Raw genomic sequence first — 21,393 nt, 5'->3', positions numbered from 1 at the left:
CCGTTGACCGATGCCGGCCTGGGTAAGAAACCGAAGAGATCGGGACAGCCTAGCGTTAGTCAGAGCAACGCTGGTGTATAAGTCCTCAACCTTTGCCGTGTAGTCAGGGGGCCCATATTCCCTAGCGTCTGATGCGAGGCCCATGAGCGCATAAACTTTGTCTTCAGGCTTCGTCGTCTGTCGGAATGCGAACCGGATCATGAGGTCGTAGAGACCTGACGGGAGAGGCTCCGTTTCATCTATTGCCGAGAGGAAGTCCATGATTTGTGGAGCAGCGCGTTCCGGGGTTTGCGAATTGGAAATTGTACGTCCACTCCATACAAGCCCTCCCAATTGAAATAGGGCTTTCGAGGGCACCTCCGGAACACCACACTTAAAGACAACATCCTTAGCGAGGAAAAACTCTTGAACGACCCAGAGTCGATTCCACCAGTCTTTGCGTAAGATGCTGTCCATGCCCGCCGACGCCTCCCGAATTATCCCCCGTATCACTCTGGTTTCTTCATCCCGGTCATGATCAGACTTGGGGGTGTTGATGGCTCGCAACCCCAGACTCATTTTCCTCGGATCTTCATCATCTAGGCCCGATAAGGACTTTGAGGAAGGACCCTCGCAATTGCTTTCCATCTGGTGTATGAAATACAAGACTTCTACCGTTTTGGGGTCCGGTTCTCCAAGCCAGACGATGACGGTCTGTGCGCGTTTGTATATGTCGCCCATCAACCTGATCTGATTGGATTTCTCCACATCATCTTTCTGATTGATGCAAACCGCATCTACCCAGAGGACTGTTGGGTCGGAGTCGTGACGTATGTACCGGAGCGCCAATTCGAGGTTCACGGTGACTCGAGTCTCGGTGCCGTTCACAATGATCAGTTTGGTTCGGTTTGGATCACCCCAGGCATACGAGAGTGCCCGGTACTGCTCAGAGAAACCCCACTCCGCGGTTGTCGTCAAGATGCATCGGATAGGGGCCCTGAAGTTGGACGAAGGTTGTAGATGGAGAAGTCGAATTTCACGGGAGGTCGGGTTTAATCGCCGGTATATTGATCTCTCCATGGCGGTGAGTAGCAGGAATGCCCGGAAGGGATTTGCAATCGTCTCTGTTCACGGTGTCGACGGAAGTGCCTCGCTTCTGGCCCGGCTGGCAGCGATAAAGAGCACGGCAGCAATGGGGGCACAGTGGCTTGGAGCTAGAGAGGAGTTGCGGTCAGCACATAAGAACTTGAAATTGAGGGATATCTCTCCCAACTTACAGTCACCCAGACGATCGTTGCCCGGGGATGCGCGCGGAAATTGAAGTACCCCTTGCTGTGACGTGTTAACGCAGCCCCAACATGGACTATGCCCGAAACTGAAGTCAAGGCATTTCCGCATTTTCCGCCGGGCGGAAGCGCAGAAGAGCAAAAGATCAGGAGAGACCGAAGAACTCTGAGAAAGGAAACTGGATGGGGGAGAGGAGTGAAATGGTGCAGAAATAGACATCCACACCCATATCATACCCATGGAAACAGGGGGGGAGGGCAAAGACAGACAACCAACCGGACAGGTAAGGCCAGACAACCACAACAGTGGTTCCTACAGCCCAGACAACACCAAAAACAACATGGATTGACGGGGCTTCCTCTAATCGGAGGGAGACTCCCTTGCTCATAAGGAAAGCCCTCGAGTAGGGCAAGTGACAAGCGTGGAAAAGGGTGTTGAATGTAATGTCGGTTGATTGTCCAGCCTATGGAACAGGTATGACGACCCAACTTAAAGTGTGAAAATCAAAATGGGTTCTCCTCTGGAATCTTGCCAACCAGGCAATACCCCCAGTAGGTCCCTCCTGGGGATAGCTTTCCCCAAACGGGGGGAGTGAGCAGTCTGCGGGGCATGATAGACACGCAGGCTTCATCCAATTGAATTATTTGTGCCACCGTGTGTTAAGTTACTTGTATTACGATGACGCGTGTTCGACGAGAAGCCGTTGGCTGCTCTGAGACCCGTAGGATGGTGGAACATTGGTCCACGTCAGAATTGCGGGACGCCAAACTGCGCTTGTCGCGGCATTCGCGGTCTTCGGAGACGAGCTACCTTACTCGGCCATAAGTGGTGCCAACATGCAGTTATCTAGGTCGCATCACCGCGCGCCCGCGGCTAATCATTTCCGCCAATATGCTTCATTGGCTGCAACATTGTGGTTGAAGTGTAGTGGTTCTGGATGCTTCTAGTTTTGGGGCAGCCGCCAGTCGGATGACTCCAGCACCAGGCTGGGGATTCATGCCGTTCTTCTTTCGACAAAGGACCAGTAGCTGCGAATGATACCCGGGGCCAGCCAATCGTTAAGTTGGCGGCGGATCAAAAGTGTCGGAGCATGAACTACACCTAGTGGCCGGGAAGTGCGCAGCGCCTGCATCTCCTGCTCGGCAATCCCTGATGACCTGGGTTGAGCGGCGGTTTAAGTTGGCGTACCCACTTATGGGACACCCCACATTTAGGGACTTCGCCCAGTAGAATACGAACGCCGGGTCCAGCCCGACACAAAGGCACTTGACCAAGGCCTGGCCCGCTCCAGGCAATGGGCGGGGGAGATCATTGACGATGGTGTACGGCGCGTTAGGCTGCGCAATGGTGATGCCCGACTGCGTACTGGTAGCTATGGTATCTAGGATCTGGGCAACTTGGGGTGAGGAACGCAATGAAACTAAGCGACGGTAGGGTACGGTAGATACGAGCACTAGTAGTATGTATAGTAGGAGGCGCCATCAGTCACTCCCTGAGCATCCTTCAGAACACAGACCAGGCCAAGACAGGCTCTGTTGCCTGAAAATACTGCCGCAGACGGGAAGACTCTTCCATATTCAGGGGTAGTCGCGGCCACTTACGAGTGCAGCCTCTCAAGCATCACAGCCTGCCACTGCATGCATTAAATAGTCGATGCCCAATTGATATACACCTACGAGGTAAAAAATGTCCGCGACTGACGTTGAGTCCCTAAGAAAATCTGCAAGCAACCCCACTCATCCCTTTCGGGAACGCTTCCGCCCTCACCATCCGAGTCGCACACATGGGATATGGATTGGTCAGTGTTCTTGCTGCGCGATACTAATTATGCAAAAGTTCTGGTGAATCTATGTAAAAGATACAGCTGAGATGGCGCGGCAAATGCGTAAAAACCAGAAATTCTGTAGGTCTGCATCGTAGTACCATTGTTATCGTAGTACGTTCAATGCAGCATGGTCTATGTGGTTAGTCGCAACAGCAAATTCGCGAGGATAGAGTGACAGCGTCATTCCGGCGGTGCTTAAAATGTTAGGGGCCGCTAGGCCTGGGTAAGTAGCGGCGGGATCTACCTCGGACCGCTACGCTGGGGCTGCTTTGTGCTTCGACAGTCGTGTGATTAGCCTTCTTTGTCGGCGTTCCTGCATGACAGGAAACAGAGTCGTGGTAGCAACATCGAACCCATGTTTCCGTGGCAGTGTCGTCAGATTGAGGGTCTAATAGCTGGGATTATGAGTCTTTACAACCTTTGCACTCTGGGCTTCTTGAAACCCGCTTACTAAAGGCAGCTTCTAGCGGCTGGTTCTCAATTCACGTTCCTTGGCTTGCAGGCTCGTAATTACTAGGAAAGTTAGCAAACCTTAGATATCTTTAAATCAGGGACGATATGGTTAAGACAGGGCAAGGTGGGTAATTTCGTTGTCGGCGCGCTTTGAACATTAGGTATGTTTACAGAAGAAGCAAGGTAACTACCTTACTTATCACCTTACTTAGTACGTATTTACGGGCCCATAGGGTCTTGCAAACATGCAGACATCTCTCCAATCATGTCACACCTCAAATGGACCGAACCACGGTCCACGGCCCGGCAACCATCATCCGTCCGTATTCTTCCGCCTCTGATTTCTCACCGCTCACTACGAACGGATTAGAGTGCAATATTATGTGTTTTCGGTGATGAGCGAACTCACAGAAGGCCTTGTACGCCTCGGTGTTTAACTCAATAGCTCGAGCTGTTTCCTCTAACTTCCTCGCCCGGTCCATGATCGGGCGCAAAGAAGGGGGTCTGCTAGTGGGGTTCCGGGCCGCAAGCGCGGCCTCTTGAGAGTTGAGCCACGCCACCAGCGACATCAAGCTGCGGAGTTCGGTCAAACTCTCGCTCTGTTCGCCGGACTTCATGCGAAAAATGTCCCGGGTAATTTCCTCGAGACAGTCGATGAAGCGGCCAATGTCCCATTGCCGACGCTGGCCAAAGGGGGGAATGTTCGGTGGAGTCGTCACTGAGACTGGCCCTGAGGCTGCATTAAGGCCGTCCCTCTGTTCCTTCATCAGCGTATCAGCCAGTGATTCACTAGCTGTCCGAGTAAGACCGAGGTCTCCAATATAGAAATCGGGTAGGATGCCCTTGTCATCGGCGAAGTGTACAAAGATGTTGGACAGGTGGAGATCGCAGTGGTAGATCGGCTTGCTATCGGCTGTATACATGAACTCCAGAGTCTGGCACACTTGGGCGATACACCGGGCTACGATGCTAACCGGGAACACTAACGTTCTGGGTGAGTCTTCCTTACACGAGCGGCTCCAATCGGCGAGGCAGCCACCATTGCAAAACTTCCAGTAGCTGACCCGCCGTACAACCGTGTTGGTCCTAGCCCCAAGTCTGATGGAATGGGGAGCGGCCTCATAGGAAATGTATGTGGCCCAGCGAGGATTCAGCGCGATGGCATCCGGATTGACGGGGTTGCGAACGAGCGCATTGAGGTGATCTAGCATACGGATCTCGCGGTCTTTAGGAAGCTTGGTAAGATTAAACTCACCTTCAAGGGGCATCTGGTCATTGCTCACCTTCTGGACAGCGATTTCCGTAGTGTCAGTATTCATCACTAACTGCACCTTGTTCTGAAAGCCCTGTCCGTAAGACTTTAGGAAGACGTAGGGCACGCCGGATTGTGAGTGGAAAATGAAGACATGGCCCTTTTCTTTGGCCTTGGTATGGATCACTCGCCAAAATGACTCCTCCATATCCGGGGATGGGGTCTGATTCCTCCCTCAAGGCTTTGGCGTCTCGGTGCTAGTACGTCGTAGTAAGTGAATCTATACTGGGGAGCTTAAGGGATGATACAGCTCAATATTCCACTAAGACAGTGGAGCCTGCTTTATTATAGGCTATCGAGCAAACCTTGGACGTTTCCGTTCAAAGAAACTCCATCTTCGGAATTGGGGAAAAGGGGAAGGGTGTCTTGTCAATCAGAACCAACTGTACAGTACTAATTAGCACCTTGGGTTGTTCGCAAACAACATTCTTTGTATTTGACACTTGAGCGAAACGTTCATAAAAGTACATGTCGAATAGTTCTCTTAAAACATCAATACTAGATAGTACGAATATCTGGCAGCATGCTGTCCTACAGTACAGTTCTAGTACGTACACTGCATCGGGCCTTTTCATCCAGTAATGGTTGTACATAGAGCAAATCCGAGCACTTGTTCCTACACAAGATCTTTATTCCCCCTGTAATCTTTACAAGATCACCACGCGCGTTTTGTCATGGTAGACGCCTTGCTGACAAGGATATCAGAACCAGTCAACATTCGAGTTCTATCCTATAGTTACGGTTCGGTCCCATCTTAGGATAGAGACCCATATCCTATATTCGCACGAGCATCATTGGATTGTAGGTCGGAGTAAAGGTAGACACACCCGTCGCCCATATTACTAAAGCGTCAAGGGTGTGGGTTGGGGGGAAGCAATTTGGCAAAGCGATGGCGCATGGCGTTCCCGTTGTATTGAGCACGATAGAACCGTAAAACAGGCCACTTTGCACTAGAGCAGGACATGCCGCCGGTAATGTATGATTTGTAAGCATCGTTGTGTGGATGCATATTGCACAAACGGGGATTCACGGCGCCTTGATGACAAATTGGCAAGCCGGCGTCGATTTATGCCGAAATCACAAATCTGCATCGTTCCGAGAGTAATTGGCACATTATATAAGGCCCCCAACAAGATTCGTGCAACACGACACACAGCGACTTGGGGGAGCACGATACACTAAACTACAGAACCTTTCCAGGTGCTACCGGTAATCGTGGCCGCGAGATAACCAAAAGAGCTGCATCGTGGCGTGAATAACACCTACAGTGGTAGTTGTGCATCATGGCTACCAACGGGGTCAAGATTGTCTTCGGATCTGCGACGTTCCTTTCCATCTCGGTCGAGGAGACAGCGGAATGGCTGAAAACCTTTGAGGAGGTCGGTATCGATACCATCGACACGGCCCGGCTGTATGGCGACTCCGAAGAGGTGCTGGGCAAGGCTGGCGCACCTTCGCGATTCACCATCGACACCAAGTTGCCCGGTGGTGCAGGCGACCGCGCCTCCACAAAGGAAGTCGTCATTGAGCAGGGAAAGAAGAGCTTGGCAACGCTCCAGACTGATGCGGTAAGTGAGACTCGGAGGCAAGAATTTGGACTCGACTGACGGCGCAATCTAGGTCGACGTGTACTGCATCAACACTCCGGACCGGCGCGTCCCCTGGAAAGAGATGCTCAGCGGTGTCAATGAGCTTTACAAGCAAGGTGCCTTCAAGCGACTCGGCCTCTCCAACTTCCTCGCCGACGAGATCGAAGAAGTCATCCGCATTGCCAAGGAGAACAACTTTGTCGTTCCCACCGTCTATCAGGGCAACTACTCGGCCGTCGCGCGCCGCACCGAAGAGGAGATCATGCCTGTCCTCCGCAAGCACAACTTTTCCTTCTACGCGTACAGCCCCATTGCCGGCGGTTTTCTGTCCAAGTCCAAGGCTGAGTTGACGAGCGACGCCGACAGCCGGTTTGGGAAGAATAACCTGTTCAGTGGCATCTACAACGGCTTGTACAATAAGCCCAGCTTTCTGGCCGCGCTCGACGTCTGGGACCAGATTGCCAAGGACGAGGGCGTCACAAACGCTGAGCTGGCCTATCGCTGGATCGTGTACCACTCCAAGCTACGGGGCGACCTGGGGGATGCGGTAATTGTGGGCGCAAGGAAGAAGGAGCAGCTGAGGGATACGGTTGCTGCCATCAAGAAAGGGCCGTTGAGTCAGGAGGCTGCTAAGAGGATTGATGAAATCTGGGGGAGCATCAAGGATGACGCGTGGCTGGACAATTACGAGCTCCTGAGCCGCGAGCGTGAGTTGCTGCCCATGCCACCGACGTAACGTTCAATTACTATCTCGTCCATTTGTATCAGTATCAAAAGAGAGATTTCTTACTTGGGACATTTCAATTCCGCGATCGTAATTTTGATCCTATCCGCTCTATTTTTCTAACACAGCGAACTACGCTCGCTTCTTCCTCCCTCGAGTCAAAGGAGCGGTCTCGCTCTCGGCTCCAGTTACACCGAAGCCTTTAGACTCCATGTGACTACCTACGCTTACTTTGACCGTCATACTACGGAGCATCTGGCACCGAGGCATCGATAGGAACGCCTACCCAGTACCTGGAGGCTGCTTACACGAATGACGGGACACTGCCGACGGCGAAGCGCATGGCTTGCTCCTGGTGCTGCAAGGCGACCAATCGGACTGAGATTGAGCGACCAAGACGAACCGGAGATTTGACGTGCCAAGATACTTGGAGTCGTCGGTGTGGCCTTCTGCAAAGCAGCTTATAAATCGCCGAACTTCTTGTCCCGGCGTGATTGGTAGCCGGATGACTCCCGACATCGGTGGGGAGCCGCAAAGGGGCGGCTTTACTCAGGGTCGTGATTTCAGGGGTAGGCGCGGCTGTGTGGTCAGTCAATGAGCAGTATACACGTCTCGTAAAGGGCATCAAGCTCGGTGAGGACAGTAAAGGATCAGATGGCGTAAACAAGTAGCTTGTACATATAAACCCGCGTCTTCACCATCTGATGTACCTGCAATGTAACCTGCAACGTACTATAGCTAAGACGTTCTCGGGTTCTGTTCCATTGGGTATCGCTACCTGCGCTTCAATATCTTGTTTCAACGAGTCTTCACCAAGATTACTGGCCAATAGTCGCTCGTTTTGACGGTCCCTAACATGCGCGCATCTGTTCGCCACGCCTTCTTGCTGGCATGTGTAGCCGGGGTGCGGAGCGAGACGTTCGACTACGTGATTGCCGGAGCCGGCACGGCCGGTTTGGTCATTGCCAACAGACTCTCTGACCGCCCAGACATCTCGGTCGCTGTGATTGAGCCCGGCGATGACCAGCGCAACAACCCCAATGTCACGACGGTCAACTGGTCCTTTGCCGGCCTCGACACGTCCCTGACATGGCGGTACACTTCGGTCCCGCAGCCCACTCTCGGCGGTAAAAACCTGACATATTTTGGTGGAAGGGCCATTGGCGGATCCAGCTCAATCAACGGTATGTCATTCTCTAAGGGAACTGGTCATGTACTGCTGGCTTTGAAGGGGGACTGAGGGGTAACTCGTAGGAATGGTGTACATACGGGGCGACAAGGCGCTCTACGATGCCTGGGAAGAGGAGCTCGGCAACCCGGGTTGGAACTGGGACGCCGTGTTTGCCTCTGCGAAGCGCGGCGAGACCTTTACGCCACCAACACCTGCACAAGTCGCGAGCGGCGCCACGTACGAGAGATGGGCTCACGGCGACAGCGGGCCCGTCTCGGTTGGCTTTCCTTTCGTCCTGTCCAACAGTTCTTTCTACAGCCTCGCTCGCAGGACGTGGGAAGCGTTGGGCATGGAGGCCACAACCGATCTCAATGACGGCTATTGCCACGGCTTCGTCTCCGCCCCGCTGACAGTGGATCGGGATGCTAATGTTCGAGATGACTCTGCCCGCGCGTATTACCGCTCGGTCGAGAGTCGACCGAACCTCAAGATCATCAAGGGTACTGTGAAGAGAATCACATGGGCAAACCGTCGTGGCAGGGAGGCCGTCGCCGACGGGTTCGAATACGTCGACCCAGCCGGCAAGCTAGTCAAGATCGGGGCCAGGAGAGAAGTAATATTGTCCGCTAGTGCTTTTAGAAACCCCCTCATCCTCGAAGCCTCCGGAGTCGGGAACCCCCGGTGAGTGCCGATAGCGGCCCTTAATGCAGGGCATATTGGCTGATCTTGACAACCAGGATTCTCAAAAAACTTGGAATCGAGACCAAAGTAAACCTCCCAGGGGTAGGAGAGTCTATGCAGGACCACAATGGCGTCTCCATGATGTACGGTCTGAACGGCAATATCGAGGGACGGATTCCGTTTGCGACCATGCCTACGGCCTACGACGTATGGGGTAACGAGACGTCTGCGATTGCAGAATCGACCCGTGGAAAGCTGGCCGAGTGGGCTAGAGTGGTCGCGGCGGGCACCCAAGGAGCTCTGAGTCCCGAGGCCGTCGAAAGGAGATTCCGGGTCCAGCACTCATTGATCTTTGAAAAGAACATCACGATTGCCGAGTTGTTCCCGACCTCGGCCGGGACGCAGATTCTCGCCCAGTTCTGGACCTCCATGCCCTTCTCCTGGGGCAGCATCCACCTCGGCGCGGCCGACAAGACCGACGAGCCCCTCATTGACTCCAAGCTCTTGACCATTGATTTCGACCGCGACATGGTTGCGGGCGTGGGACGTTTGTCACAGAGAGCCTACAGCACCGCTCCTCTGACCGAGCTGGTGGCGACCAACATCTCCCCAGGGTATGACGTGCTTCCCCTAGATGCAACCGACGAGCAATGGGCGGCTTTTGTGACCGGAAATGGTAAGAATTCTTATTTTTTTTTTTGGGGGGGGGGGGGGGGGGGAAGGGGACTTGCCATCGTGGCAGTTCATGAGCCGTGCTGACACATTCTCAAAACTCAGTTCAAAATGCTATCCACGTTGTTGGTACGTGTGCCATGCTGCCGCGAGAGCTCGGTGGAGTGGTCGATTCTCGAGTAAGGGTTCATGGCACGCGGAACGTGAGGGTGGTGGATGCGTCAATCATCCCGATGCAGATGACGGGTCATACAATGGCTCCCGTGTATGCAGTCGCGGAAAGGGCGGCGGAGCTGATCAAAGCAGATCGCGGATAACATCGAGGCAGCTAGGCATGTCTAGACCCAAAGTCTTCAAGACGACTTAGGTATTGTTACTTGAAAAAGGGGGTGTCTCTATCGAGATTCTGTAACGTTACGGATAATACATGGCTGGGAATCTATGACGATGGAGAATTCCGACCCTTGCTAAGTGCATACTCCTCGGATACTGTTGCGTACACTGTCAGCCTTGACCGTATGATGCCGAGCCCGTCCATTCATATGTTGTGTCACATAACTGTCATGTCACTGACTGCAGTGCTTCGTTGTACCGAATAGGGTTGGAGCGCAGCAAAAGACAGCGCCACGGAGCCTTCAAGCGATAATCTGCCAAAAAGAGTGACAGTAACCACTGGATGGGGAAGACCGCGACGAATTGAAACGTCCGGTTACATCCGCCAAGTCCTTGAATGGGATTTGCACAGGCAGGGAGCCGGCATCGAGATGACCGGACTTTGTGAGACGTTGGGAGACCTGGTCACTGCACTTATGGCGGGGTTATCAACTACAGCCTGGACGATAGCTTATTTTACCCACTTCAGCTTCAAGTCCAAGGCTGCCTATGTTACTCACACACATAACCGCGTCATAAAATCAAGGATTGCAGGCATTGGTGTGATAGATCATAAGATTGGTAGCGTTCATTGAGGCTGAGCGCCGAAGAGTCATGAGCGGTACGATCTCACATCATACCTTATGTAACCGGATATATCATTGCAGCTTACTCTGAAGGCAATTCCCGAGATTGGCCAGTCGCAGGAATGCTTTATGAATTGATTGGTTCGAGCGGGATGTAGCTGCTGGCACTCAGAGAGTAATACCGGCGCTATCTGCGAAACGTTACTGGGTGGCTTGGCTGTTTTGGGGGACAGGATCATCCGTTCAGCTACCGCATTCTCTAGTGGGCCTCTCGTCGTATTTCGGGTAGGGAAAAAATGGGCTGATATGAGCGGCCGTTTGGCTGAGACATGCTGATAAGCGCGGGTATCGGAGCTATCAGGGAGGTAAGCATCAAGCTGAGGAAGTTCTGGATCCGCCACGTTTATTCGGCCAGCCTATAGGGGAAGGAGTACACCATCAGGCCCCAAAGCCGCGAAGAAAATTTGGCGCCAGGGCCGGACCAATCTGATGCATGTTGACTTGTTGATCCAGGCCGACTAGTGGTTACGCCAGGGGTCTCGGTTCTCTGTATGAAGTCATGATGACTCATTTTGATCCGTCAGAGACCTGTTCGGTAGAGGAGAATGTTCCTACTACCTCAGGTAATTGCTCACCCCCCGTACAACGAACATAAGCCACGGGACAAGTCATTTGCCATCAGACCACGATCGAAGAAGGAGTGAACGAAGTTCTGAAATAAAAATTCTGCAAGACTGTATTGATTACTGCATGTGATTACCGCGCCATCTCTGGAGGCAAGGAGTGAACCATCAGAAGCTACTCGTATCAAGCAAGGCCATGCCGTGTTTACGCCGCCAGCAACGAATCGTTGGGCCGTTCAGCCGTTCGCCCGTCCCGGAACGTCGTTGGTGAAATGCTTCATGAGTGTCTTGTTGTTCAGCATCTCGAGACGGCTCCGGTACCGCTGCTCTATTCGTCTTGCCTTGTCCGCCTGGTCTCTCTGCGTCATGAGTATAGCGCGCTGCTCCGAAGGCGGCAGGTGGGCTAATGCCTCTCGATCTGTGATCCTTAGCGAAGCCAGTAGGTTATCAAGGGTGTCACCACGCTTCTCCTGCCTCGTGAGCGGGGCGTCTTCGAAGGGGACCATCCCCGGGGAGAAGTCTGTCCCGCCATGTTTCGGGGCCGAACCAGGCCGGAACGTCGCGCGGGGCGCTTCTTTGCAAACACCTAGGGCTCGTGCAGCGTTGGAGAAGCTGAAACTGTGTCGGCGGGCAGGTGCGGAAGACCTGTGGCTGACAATCTTGCCCGAGGGAAGACGGGCCAAGGTACCGTCTGGGTCTTGGAGTTGTAGTGCGTGCTCACCGATGTCTCCGTCTTCGCTTTTGGCCGAGTCGAAGTCGTAGAAATCTGAGAACTCAGAGTCAGAGCCGGCTACCTCAAGTCTGCAGTGGCCTTTGGCCAGCATGTGGTGCTGGACCGCCTCGGCCGAGCCCCACCAAGCGCGGCAAGAGAGGCATTCGTTATACCAGAAGATCAGCAGGTGCAGGTGCTCAGTCAGCGTCTCGAGGTCGGTAGCAAGATTGTCAGCGTCCGGAATCAGGAGCCCATGGGTCTTTTGCATATGGGCCCAGTTGTCGTCGAAGGACTCAGATGTAGTGCTACAGAAGAGACACTTTGTCGGGTTGAACTCTGGTACCTCCTCGAGTGGCAAGTAGTACTCGGCTGAGGTACTTGTCGTGGAGGAAATCTCACCCGACTGCGAGTCTTCAATGTCGGACTGCTCCGATTCGGATCCTGCATCCAACTCAGCTGGTGTTGCTGCCGATTCGGCGTCTAGGGGTTCCAAGCCGGATACCCTGCGTTTGAGATTTTGGAGGCTGGGAATATTCGTTAACCCGGATTTTCTTATTAAGAGCTTTGATGTGTGACTTACTGCCATTCGGTTTTGGCGTGGGCGCGCAGGTGGTCAGCACTCTCCATCCCGGCGGCACAAGTATTGCAATACTTGGAGGGGAAGCCGGAGGTAGGTTGCTGAGAAGCTGTGCTGGATGGCCGTGAGAACTCCATCGTGAACCTGCTATGGTTGTTCGTAGGCGATTGTTGATTGAGCATGGATGGGTGCAGCTCGAAAAGTTCGGTGAAACAGTTTCTTGTAGGAAATGATGCCTGTTCGGTGCCTTGAGGTTGAAGATTCTATGACTCCAGTTCACGGGCCAGAGAGAAGACGGGAGCGAATATATACACTTTTTTTTTGTAGAATCGTCACTGCGGGTCGGCCTTAATGTGAGAAAGGCGACAGGCGATCCTCGCCGGGCAGTCGACTGTCTGACTCATAATCACCATTGGAGCCCGGACCTAGCCACAACACGATGCTCTTGTTTACATAAGAACCATTGAATTGTGTGTATGCCAAGCATTAGGCAGTCCACCAAAATTGTCTGTATTGGACTAACGCCCCACCGTAATATCTTAAGACCAGTGGGAGCACTCTGGGTGAAGGTGCCGGTGAAGGTAGATCGCCAAGAATGTCCCCGCAAGGTGGCAAACACCGCTCGCGACCCCGGGCGTCTTACCCGGCATCCGCGTCTTCCTCGGCCCGGCGATCCACCCGACAAACCGCCACAATACTTACCATCGATCCCTCTTCCGTAAGGTAGTATCCATCCCGCATCCGAAGCGGTTGAGGTTAGTGAGTAAGTTGGCGCGAAAATAATTAGCTACTGTGGGGGCCCTGGGGGGCCTCGACTGATGTCTAGGGAAAGAAAATATAACGCTAAGGCGAAAGCTGTAATTACCGGTTGAGAAATGGTATGCCTCATCTAAATAAGACTCCCGATGCCATATACCATATGTTCCTTCTCGACGGAGTCAATGTTTGCAACATCTGATGCTTCGCTCCGAAATATCGCCATGTCCCGCTCGTGATAAACTGGCAAAACCACGTCACTTCCAGGAAGGTAGATGTAGTCGTCATAATGATCGACACACGAGTGCACGTGATTGACGCCGACTTCCAGGTCAAACTGCTCGCCCTCGATTGCGACAATACGATGCTCCCAGTCCACCCGCTCGCGCAGCTGCTCTGTTTCTGTATAAGGCTTGGCTAACGGCCAGCTGACGGCGAACCTGCCGTTATGATGCCGGCCCTTTTCGATCACAAGCTCCTGGACCAGGTCGTAGAGCAGCCCCATCCTGACACCTTCTTGCCCATCTTGCTGGAGATCGACGCGGTATGTATCGTGGCCTCTCATGTACGAGGTGGTCCAAGCTAGCTCTGCGTTCGCGGGTACCGGATCAGAGAGGAGCATGCGCCGCCAGCTCGCCGCCGGCCACGCATAGGCGGCTGCGCGCTCGGCGTTGCGGCCCCAGTCAAGGCGGGTAAAGTCCTCGCGTCTACCGCCCACGTCGCTCTTGGGGAAGAAGTTCGGAAACGATCGCACAAGCAGAGGGTTGAGCCGCACGTGGCGTACATATCGCGGTTCGTGGCGCGATTCGTCGTCGTACGTGACCAGCTGGGCTGTGTTCTCTTTTTCACTCGCCGTCATTTCATCAATCGCAGCCCGCTGCAGCAGCCTGGGTTGGAAGAACAGTTTGCGTTGCAGAACCAATGAACCTGAGATGACTGCACGAAATGTGCGATTCACTCGCTGGGCGAACAAGAGGGTGCGGACATCGACGTGGCGCAGAATGAGAGTGAGGAGCTCGGCTATTGACAGGGCGGTTAGAGCCGCACTACCAGAGGAACGGTTGGATTCCATGTCTCAAATCGATACGTCGTGATATTTTTGCCTTAGATTCTTGATTGATTCAAGTAAGATACTATTCAGGTCGCGCAGCCGATGTCGGTTTTCAATGGGAGCCTTGCTCCCTGAACCTGAGGTACTATTTGCTAAGCTACGCACCTTACTGTACCGCACACAGCTACGCGCGCACGAGCCAGTTTACCTCGGATAAAATAAAATGCGCCCGGAGAAATCAATCCTCACCGTGACTCAAACCAACATGAAGAGGACGGGATCCTCAATCCCTCAACTTGGCCTCGATAGTGCATTGGACAGGATTGTCGGGCAGCCTCCAGATCTTCTCAATCTTGAGGCCGGCATCGCCAAGCAGCTTGTGCCACTGCTCCTCGTTGCGCTCAACCCCGCCTTCCATGAACATATTCAGATCCATGAAGAACGGAAACGGGTCCGATCCAGGGGCAGCAGTCGCAGGCAGGATCATCTCCCCAATCAGCACGCGCGAAGTCGGGGCCATGGCGTCCACGACACGCCGTAGAATTTTCCGGCTCCGGTCGTCATAGTGGTTATGCAGCACGTTGCGGAGGTAATAGATATGCGCGTCTAATCAGAATGCACCCCGTCAGCACGTACACACACACACACACACACACACACACACACACTCCTAGCACGGGGTTGGTTCCGGGGGTGGGGGGGAACGTGTGGCCAAACTTACTCTTAACGGGCTGCGCATCGTAAAAGTTATGCGGCATGGTCTCCACCCCATCAATCCGCACGGGATCCTTGCCCTCGACAACCTCGGCCAGGTCCTGCAGGACCATCTTGGCACCGAAGCTGCCGCCGCCGCACTCCTTCATGATGGCCACGAGCGCGTTGCCCCGGCCGCCGCCGACGTCCACGACGAAAGGCCGGTGCGGCTCGGCCTCGACGGCCGCCTGCATGGACCGGAACGGGAACATGCCGCCGATGGGTTGCGTCGTCTCGATCATGATCATGCCCTTGTGCCACGCCTCGGCCTTGACCGGGTCCTCCTCGAGCGCCTCGAAGTACGTCTTGCCCTCTTTGCCCTCTGCCCAGACAAAGGGCACTCGGGTGGCGTCCTGCGCGTCCTCGGCCGAGTGGCACTTGAGATAGTCGGAGACCTTCCACCAGTTGGCGAACTGCATCGTCCTAGAAACCCGCTTAGCCATACTCTCATGTGTTCCGGGCCGGTTTCTTTCTTTCTTTCTTTTTTTCTTTTTTTTTTTTTTTTTCTCCCCCGATACTTACCCCAACCGGAAGAAGCTAGCGGCGTGATCTGTGCGAAAGATCGCCGACGCAGGCGTGTGTTCGTAGACACCGAGTGCCTTCTCGTTAAAGATCCCCTGGGTTAGTACAATGCGGAGGAAGCGGTCTAGGATGCCTGTGTAAGCCCTCCTGGCAAGTAATTTGGGGCCCGTTTTGCGCACTCAGGATCGTAGCGTCGAGTTTGACCGACGCCGCAAGCTCCTCGATGGAGATACTCCCTTCGAGGGGGACCGCATCGAACACGCCAAAGTCAGACAGTACGTTCAGCGCGGGGAGGACTTGGAACTATGCGGCGTCAGTTTTCAGGTCCTAGAAATCCAGTCCTGCAAGGGCGGCGCTATACCGGATACGCATGGAACATCAAGGCATCTGGACCCTTGTGGAGGAGGCATCGGAGCTTGTCTAGCCGTCGCACGGCCTTTGTTTGGTCGGCGGGAGAGCCGTTATGTGTCTTTAGGTCCAAGACCAGTTGTTCTGCCTCGGCGATGAGGGCTGCATCAGGAAGGGTGGATGCCATGGTGTTGGCGTCCTTGTCCGTGAACTGCAGATTTACCAACGAAGTCTGTGACAGGCTTGAAGTAAACCTTTGGACTCTAAGGAGCGGTCCAGGATGGTTATCGGTCCCGCGCCGCGGTCAACTAAAGGTATGTATTCGCGATAATTCTATAACTACGTGTTGTAAGTGATATGTGTAGCAAAACGAGGTTATCTACTTAAAAGTCGCTTTGTAAGGAATTTTCCTTGTTATGCTGACATTTATCGGTCTTGGCATCGGGCATTTTTTTTTCTGTCCTCTTTTTGGCCAGCATACACAAAATACACCGAACTCTCCCCTCTCTCACCTGGCATCACAACTGAAAATTATGTCGCGGTTTATGCTTTCCTTTCAGGTGTATCTGCCGTGGATCTGTTGGCAAAGGAAAACCAGCATGGACAACAGATAATTATTGCTAAGTCTCGAGTCCCCGCAACGCGTAGGATTCGGTGTGATTGGTTATGCCGAGGAATGGAATTTACTGGCCCAGGTGGGTCTGACTGTCGTCAGCGTGCTCTTGACAGGCGTTTCGGGTCGAATTGCCTGCTCGTTTCTCATGGAGCGTCACTAAAAGGGAAAAAAAAAAGGGAAGGTCGTGTAGAAACTGATAGAGCACAGCGGCCCGGCTAGACGAGTGCGGGGCGGCGGACGCGCGTGCTGCTCTACCTTTTCCGTCTGCCCCTTTTCATTGACTCATCACAGAGCTAAAACACACTGCCTCGTCGTCGAGAGAAAATCTATTCCCGTGGTGTGGCTTTAGAAAATGGCGGGGAAGATACAGAGTGCTATTGGCAGATTTCCGAAGTGTGCATATTATAAATCCCATCGTGTAACGTAACATATGTGACGTGTAAGTTACAAACGACCCTGGACCTCCACAAACCTATCTCCTAAAAGGTAGGTAGTTAAGGTGCTTACTCTGATTTTGGATCTGACCACGGTTCTTTTTCTGATGAGCGACCGGGGTCCGCCGACGTTCTGGGACTCTGGCGGTGGTCTTCGGCCAAGGGTCATGGCCGTTTTGTTCCGCCCCGTGAGGAGTGGCGGCCCCCATCGTTCGCCGGTCCCTCCACATCTTCCACCCGGCCCAGAAAAAAGCCCCGAGTTCGTAATCCCAGAACGCTAGGTCATCCAAGGAATAGAGATTCTGTACCCTCAGCGTGCGAACCGGCACCCCTGTCGAAGATCTCGCGCTAGATCAGCAAGCTAACCCACGGTGGGCAAGGTCGAAACAGCAAGGTTAGCGGGGTGCGATGTGGAGGCTTAGGATTCGTGGGAAGCTTATTTTGACGTATATCGTATCCAGGGGCTCGCAGAGCATCAATTGGTAAACCTGAGATGACAAGGGCTGTGGCTGTGGCCTTAGCCTAGTCCGCAACGGGCGAGATGTCGATTTTAAGCCGAGAAGTTATCCCTCGTGGCGCGGGCTGTGCGACGGAAGCCACGGTGAATAATCCGTCCACGTGTAAATGGTAAGGCAGCCTAGCATAGCTGCATACTTGTACCGGCGGTTTCGGGGCGCGCACGCGAAGGGCCGAATGAAGATCGGGGGCTCGCAATGCCCGTCTGTCCTGGGATAGTGCAATGTCACGGTAGAGAAACAGCCATCTGGACCCCAGTCCCAGCAGCCGCGTGCAGGAGTATGGTGTGGTCGCGCCCGAATCAAATCCGATCCCGCCGCCGTATTTCCGCTGTCGTATTCCCGTCGGAGTAAGCCTCCGGGCAGGAGGCGATGATCGCGGACCCACTTCATGCAGTCAAAATCCTCGGCGAATACCTTATGTAAGATGCCTGTTCAGCGGCCAAAGATGCATTCTAGGACATGTCCGCATTGAGTTCCCGACTTCCTGCTAACGGAGGCGAGGCAGGTACATGGGTAGGTGCGCCGGGACGTAGATGGAGGTCGGGAAGGCTCGCCGGTCCCTTTGTTGTGCGTCTAATATCTCACGTTGTAGCAGATAGTACCGTACGGTACACCGTACCTCCTAGCCGGCCATACCGACGTTTCACCATGTTCATTCGAAATCCAAACGCGGCAGTGTATCAACGACAGAAATCACGTAGAGTTTGATTGATTTGAAATCTAGTAGTAATGCCGGATCAAGTAGGCATATAAAGGCTCTCTTGAAGCCGCGTCAAACGTTGTTCCACCTCGGCCATCAGGTCGGTCATGGCATCCGACGGTACTGTGACGGCCTGGCGGCGGTCATTCTCTCGTGCCGGCCCTCGGCCGCTCATATCCAAAATCTGGCTCTGCCGCTTGATGAAGTACGAACACAGCTGCACGACAGAGACGAGCTGCAAGTGTACCCGCGAGGAGGCGTCCATGTGATCGTTAGGCTCGCTGAAAACCACGGCACGTTCGCGCCGCGACATGTTCATGGCGTCGGCGCTGCGCTGGAGTGCTATGAGAATGGCCAGGTACATGTTGAGAAGCAGCGTCATGCAGACGAGCACCAAGTGGTGAACCACAGAGGTCGAGGGGAGGTTCCCATCGGTCGACGACGTTGGCGTTGTTGTCGTGGTCTCGATACTAAGGCTGGAAGCTGGCGGAGAGGGGAAGGGTGGTGTGGTCGGGCTTGGTGTGTTGGATACTACGTTGACGCGGATGTGACGCAGAATCTCGAGCAAATGGTTGGATGCCGAGAAGACGTGATGCAACAAATCGAACCCGTCCGTCGGGCCCGCCTCAAGACTCAAGGCTGCGCTCATATCGTTATTGGTGGATCCGTTGACGAGCCAGGCGTTGATCGACTTAAAGACAGCCTCGATGCCAAGCTGGACCTGCAGTGTCGGGTCTTTGTTCTTGGGTTTATCCGACGGATCTAGTGCTTCCGCTAGGAAGCGCCTCGAGGAACCAAGCAGTGTCGATAGCCGCGTGCTAAGTCGGGATAGATGTGCAATGCTGAGGTCGACCCCATTTTTGTCCGCTGTAAAGACAAGACGGCCGCCCGTGTTGCTGCTGCTCGTGCAGATTTTCTTTTCGCCGAGATTGCTGTCAATGATGACGCCGTCTTGGTAAGCACGACCTTGGCCAGCACAACTACTCGTCTCTTTTATAACGCTTTCCGGACTCCCAAGGAAAGGGGCTGCGAATTCCAAATTGGCCAAAGGTTGCGTTTCATTTGCCGGGTCCAGATTAAACATCGAACCTGGAGTCATGGCCGGCATGCTCTCTAGAATATGATGATTGGCGTCTTCCGGCCACCACGAGCCCCAGAAATCTGCAAAGGCATCTACGGGTCCGGGCCAGACGAAAGCACCATCCTGCAGGTCCATATCCACGTCGCCATCTCGATCGGTGTCCCCATCAGCAGCCGCACCAGTTTTGGCATCCCGTGGCGCTGGCGTGATGGGCGTGATGGGGAAGACTGGGGGGCCGGCCGTCTTCTCGGCTGCGGGGGGAGTTGTTGCTGGAGGGGTTGGGGACGCACTCGACGACTTCCCAGAACTTTTGGCCCCCGCAGACACTTCGCTCAAGCGGTAGAGAGAGGGGCGGCCCTTGGGCAAGCTGGAACTGTAGGCACACTGGGCCCCCTTGCGGAGGCATCTATCGCAGGCGCCCGTCCTGGCGTTATCTGGGCGTGTGCACCGGAGCTTTTGCCCATGGCAGCGGTCGCATGATTGTCGCCGGGGTGTTGCCGCCGCCGTCGTATTGGTAGTAGTAACTGGTGTCATGATGTGCTGGCAGCCATGCAAAGCCATGCAAGGCAACAAGCGGAAAAAGAAAGACCGACGGCTTCACAATGAGCTGGCCCAAGAATACAAAAAAAGACCCAACCGACTTATAAGAAGCATAAACGGAACGGTGCGTCCCTTAGCCGCGCCAGCCAAGACGCCAAAGGGTCCGGTAGAATAACCTTAACGTAACGCCCCGCCATCGTCGAATAAACGGCCTGGGCGAGCACAGCTCTCCTATTTATAACGCCTCTCCTTTACCTAGGTAGGAAACCCCCTCCGGTCGTGGTGTTTATCCACTCCAAGCGGGGACGGCCTTGTCCAAACCGGAAAGCGTCCCACGTGTCGGATGGCGGGACTTGTGTAGAAGACGTGTATGGCGTGGCTTCACCGCTCGTTGATTGGGGGTGTATCGCCACATACGTGCATTACGCCAAGGGGAGGCTCAGATCCCATGGAACCGTTTGGCAAGATTCTTTGTGTAAGCCAGTAGGCCCTGCGTGAACCTGGAGTTGCGATATGCTTGGAGCAGCGCTGTGATGGTGTGCCGTGGCGCCATGGGTGTGGGAGGCTGCTGCTGCTACCTCCGCTATGTCTCTTTTCGGCAGGAACCGATCATGGCTGAGTCCTCGTACCTTGTTGGACACGATGGCCGGAGATTTCAACCTCCATCTTACTTTGAGCCCTCAGCCGCTCTCGCTTCCCGGCCGTTCGGGACGGGGAGATAGGGAGATGCAAGGAAGAGGGCTGCCACTCGCAAGTAGGGCGAGTAAGCAATAACTAGCCTGCAACCACACTTGCACAAAGATCGGCAATGTTCCGTAGACATGCCCAGTGCTCGGTGCTACGTAAGGTAGGGTTGAGACGGCGTGATCATTCGCTGCAGCAGGTTGCAGGTTGTGTCGCATAAAACCGCGGCGAGCTAATTGGTGGCCCTACTCTAATGAAAATCAAAGATGCCTATATTGTTTTTTTTTTTTTTTTTTTTTATCCACACGCCCCTTAGGATTACTTCCCTGTCCAGCAGCGCAGCCGCAGTCTTGTATTGTAAAAACGCGTATTGTTACGCCGGCCCGCGGGCGGGGGTCCAGCCTCGCTAGGGCGAAGATCTCAAGTAAGCAGATCTCTCATTTTTCGTTCGGCATCGCTGAAGTCGTCATACGGGGCAGCTTGGCCAAGCACTGCCGATACAATATTTGTATGCACAGCATTTCTGACAGCATATGCGCACCCCCCGCCCGCCCGTTCCACGGACCGAGTCAGATTCCTAAATTTCCTCGCAGAAGCATCTCGAGGGAGTCGACGCCCATGGGATATCCCGCCTCCGACTATAGATGCCTCCTGCTTCGGTGGGCTTGGTGTGCGGCTTGAGCATATAATGGTTCTTTGCCGTGATCCAGCCTTTAAAAGCATATGTATGGTGGTACTACACATGTCTGGTGAGTGGTCGTCAATCATTCGGCGGTTTATTCCGGCTTCGATTGGCTTTGCTCGGATGAATCGACCTCCGCTTGGA

The 21,393-nt window shown here is 54.0% G+C and overlaps 7 protein-coding genes across 7 annotated transcripts; 2 read left to right on the top strand and 5 right to left on the bottom strand.

Moving 5' to 3' along the window:
* Positions 1 to 3,819: 3,819 nt before the first annotated feature.
* MFIFM68171_04793 (Protein kinase domain-containing protein) lies at positions 3,820 to 5,004 on the bottom strand (the record flags this gene model as incomplete). Its single annotated transcript, XM_071060213.1, has 1 exon — positions 3,820 to 5,004. One exon carries the CDS (start codon positions 5,002 to 5,004, stop codon positions 3,820 to 3,822), a length of 1,185 nt encoding a protein of 394 aa, XP_070916314.1.
* A 1,135-nt stretch (positions 5,005 to 6,139) lies between these two features.
* On the top strand, positions 6,140 to 7,181 carry MFIFM68171_04792 (Aldo/keto reductase subgroup; the record flags this gene model as incomplete). The annotated part of the gene is made up of 2 exons (XM_071060212.1): positions 6,140 to 6,424; positions 6,477 to 7,181. The coding sequence occupies 2 exons, from the start codon at positions 6,140 to 6,142 to the stop codon at positions 7,179 to 7,181; spliced, it is 990 nt and encodes a 329-aa protein (XP_070916313.1).
* Positions 7,182 to 8,025: 844 nt separating this feature from the next.
* MFIFM68171_04791 (Glucose oxidase) lies at positions 8,026 to 10,010 on the top strand (the record flags this gene model as incomplete). Its single annotated transcript, XM_071060211.1, has 4 exons — positions 8,026 to 8,353; positions 8,424 to 9,021; positions 9,078 to 9,697; positions 9,799 to 10,010. The coding sequence occupies 4 exons, from the start codon at positions 8,026 to 8,028 to the stop codon at positions 10,008 to 10,010; spliced, it is 1,758 nt and encodes a 585-aa protein (XP_070916312.1).
* Positions 10,011 to 11,511: 1,501 nt separating this feature from the next.
* Positions 11,512 to 12,701, bottom strand: MFIFM68171_04790 (uncharacterized protein; the record flags this gene model as incomplete). Its single annotated transcript, XM_071060210.1, has 2 exons — positions 11,512 to 12,511; positions 12,568 to 12,701. The coding sequence occupies 2 exons, from the start codon at positions 12,699 to 12,701 to the stop codon at positions 11,512 to 11,514; spliced, it is 1,134 nt and encodes a 377-aa protein (XP_070916311.1).
* Positions 12,702 to 13,453: 752 nt separating this feature from the next.
* MFIFM68171_04789 (uncharacterized protein) lies at positions 13,454 to 14,392 on the bottom strand (the record flags this gene model as incomplete). Its single annotated transcript, XM_071060209.1, has 1 exon — positions 13,454 to 14,392. One exon carries the CDS (start codon positions 14,390 to 14,392, stop codon positions 13,454 to 13,456), a length of 939 nt encoding a protein of 312 aa, XP_070916310.1.
* A 262-nt stretch (positions 14,393 to 14,654) lies between these two features.
* MFIFM68171_04788 (uncharacterized protein) lies at positions 14,655 to 16,181 on the bottom strand (the record flags this gene model as incomplete). The annotated part of the gene is made up of 5 exons (XM_071060208.1): positions 14,655 to 14,977; positions 15,093 to 15,547; positions 15,647 to 15,770; positions 15,826 to 15,949; positions 16,008 to 16,181. 5 exons carry the CDS (start codon positions 16,179 to 16,181, stop codon positions 14,655 to 14,657), a joined length of 1,200 nt encoding a protein of 399 aa, XP_070916309.1.
* Positions 16,182 to 18,299: 2,118 nt separating this feature from the next.
* MFIFM68171_04787 (uncharacterized protein) lies at positions 18,300 to 19,877 on the bottom strand (the record flags this gene model as incomplete). Its single annotated transcript, XM_071060207.1, has 1 exon — positions 18,300 to 19,877. One exon carries the CDS (start codon positions 19,875 to 19,877, stop codon positions 18,300 to 18,302), a length of 1,578 nt encoding a protein of 525 aa, XP_070916308.1.
* Between the last annotated feature and the right edge of the window lie 1,516 nt (positions 19,878 to 21,393).

This window comes from Madurella fahalii (assembly GCF_045866475.1).
Source record: "Madurella fahalii IFM 68171 DNA, scaffold_2, whole genome shotgun sequence".
Lineage (NCBI taxonomy): Eukaryota > Fungi > Ascomycota > Sordariomycetes > Sordariales > Madurella > Madurella fahalii.
The sequence above is the reverse complement of the archived record's forward strand: the minus strand, read 5'-3'. Positions and strand labels throughout refer to the sequence as shown.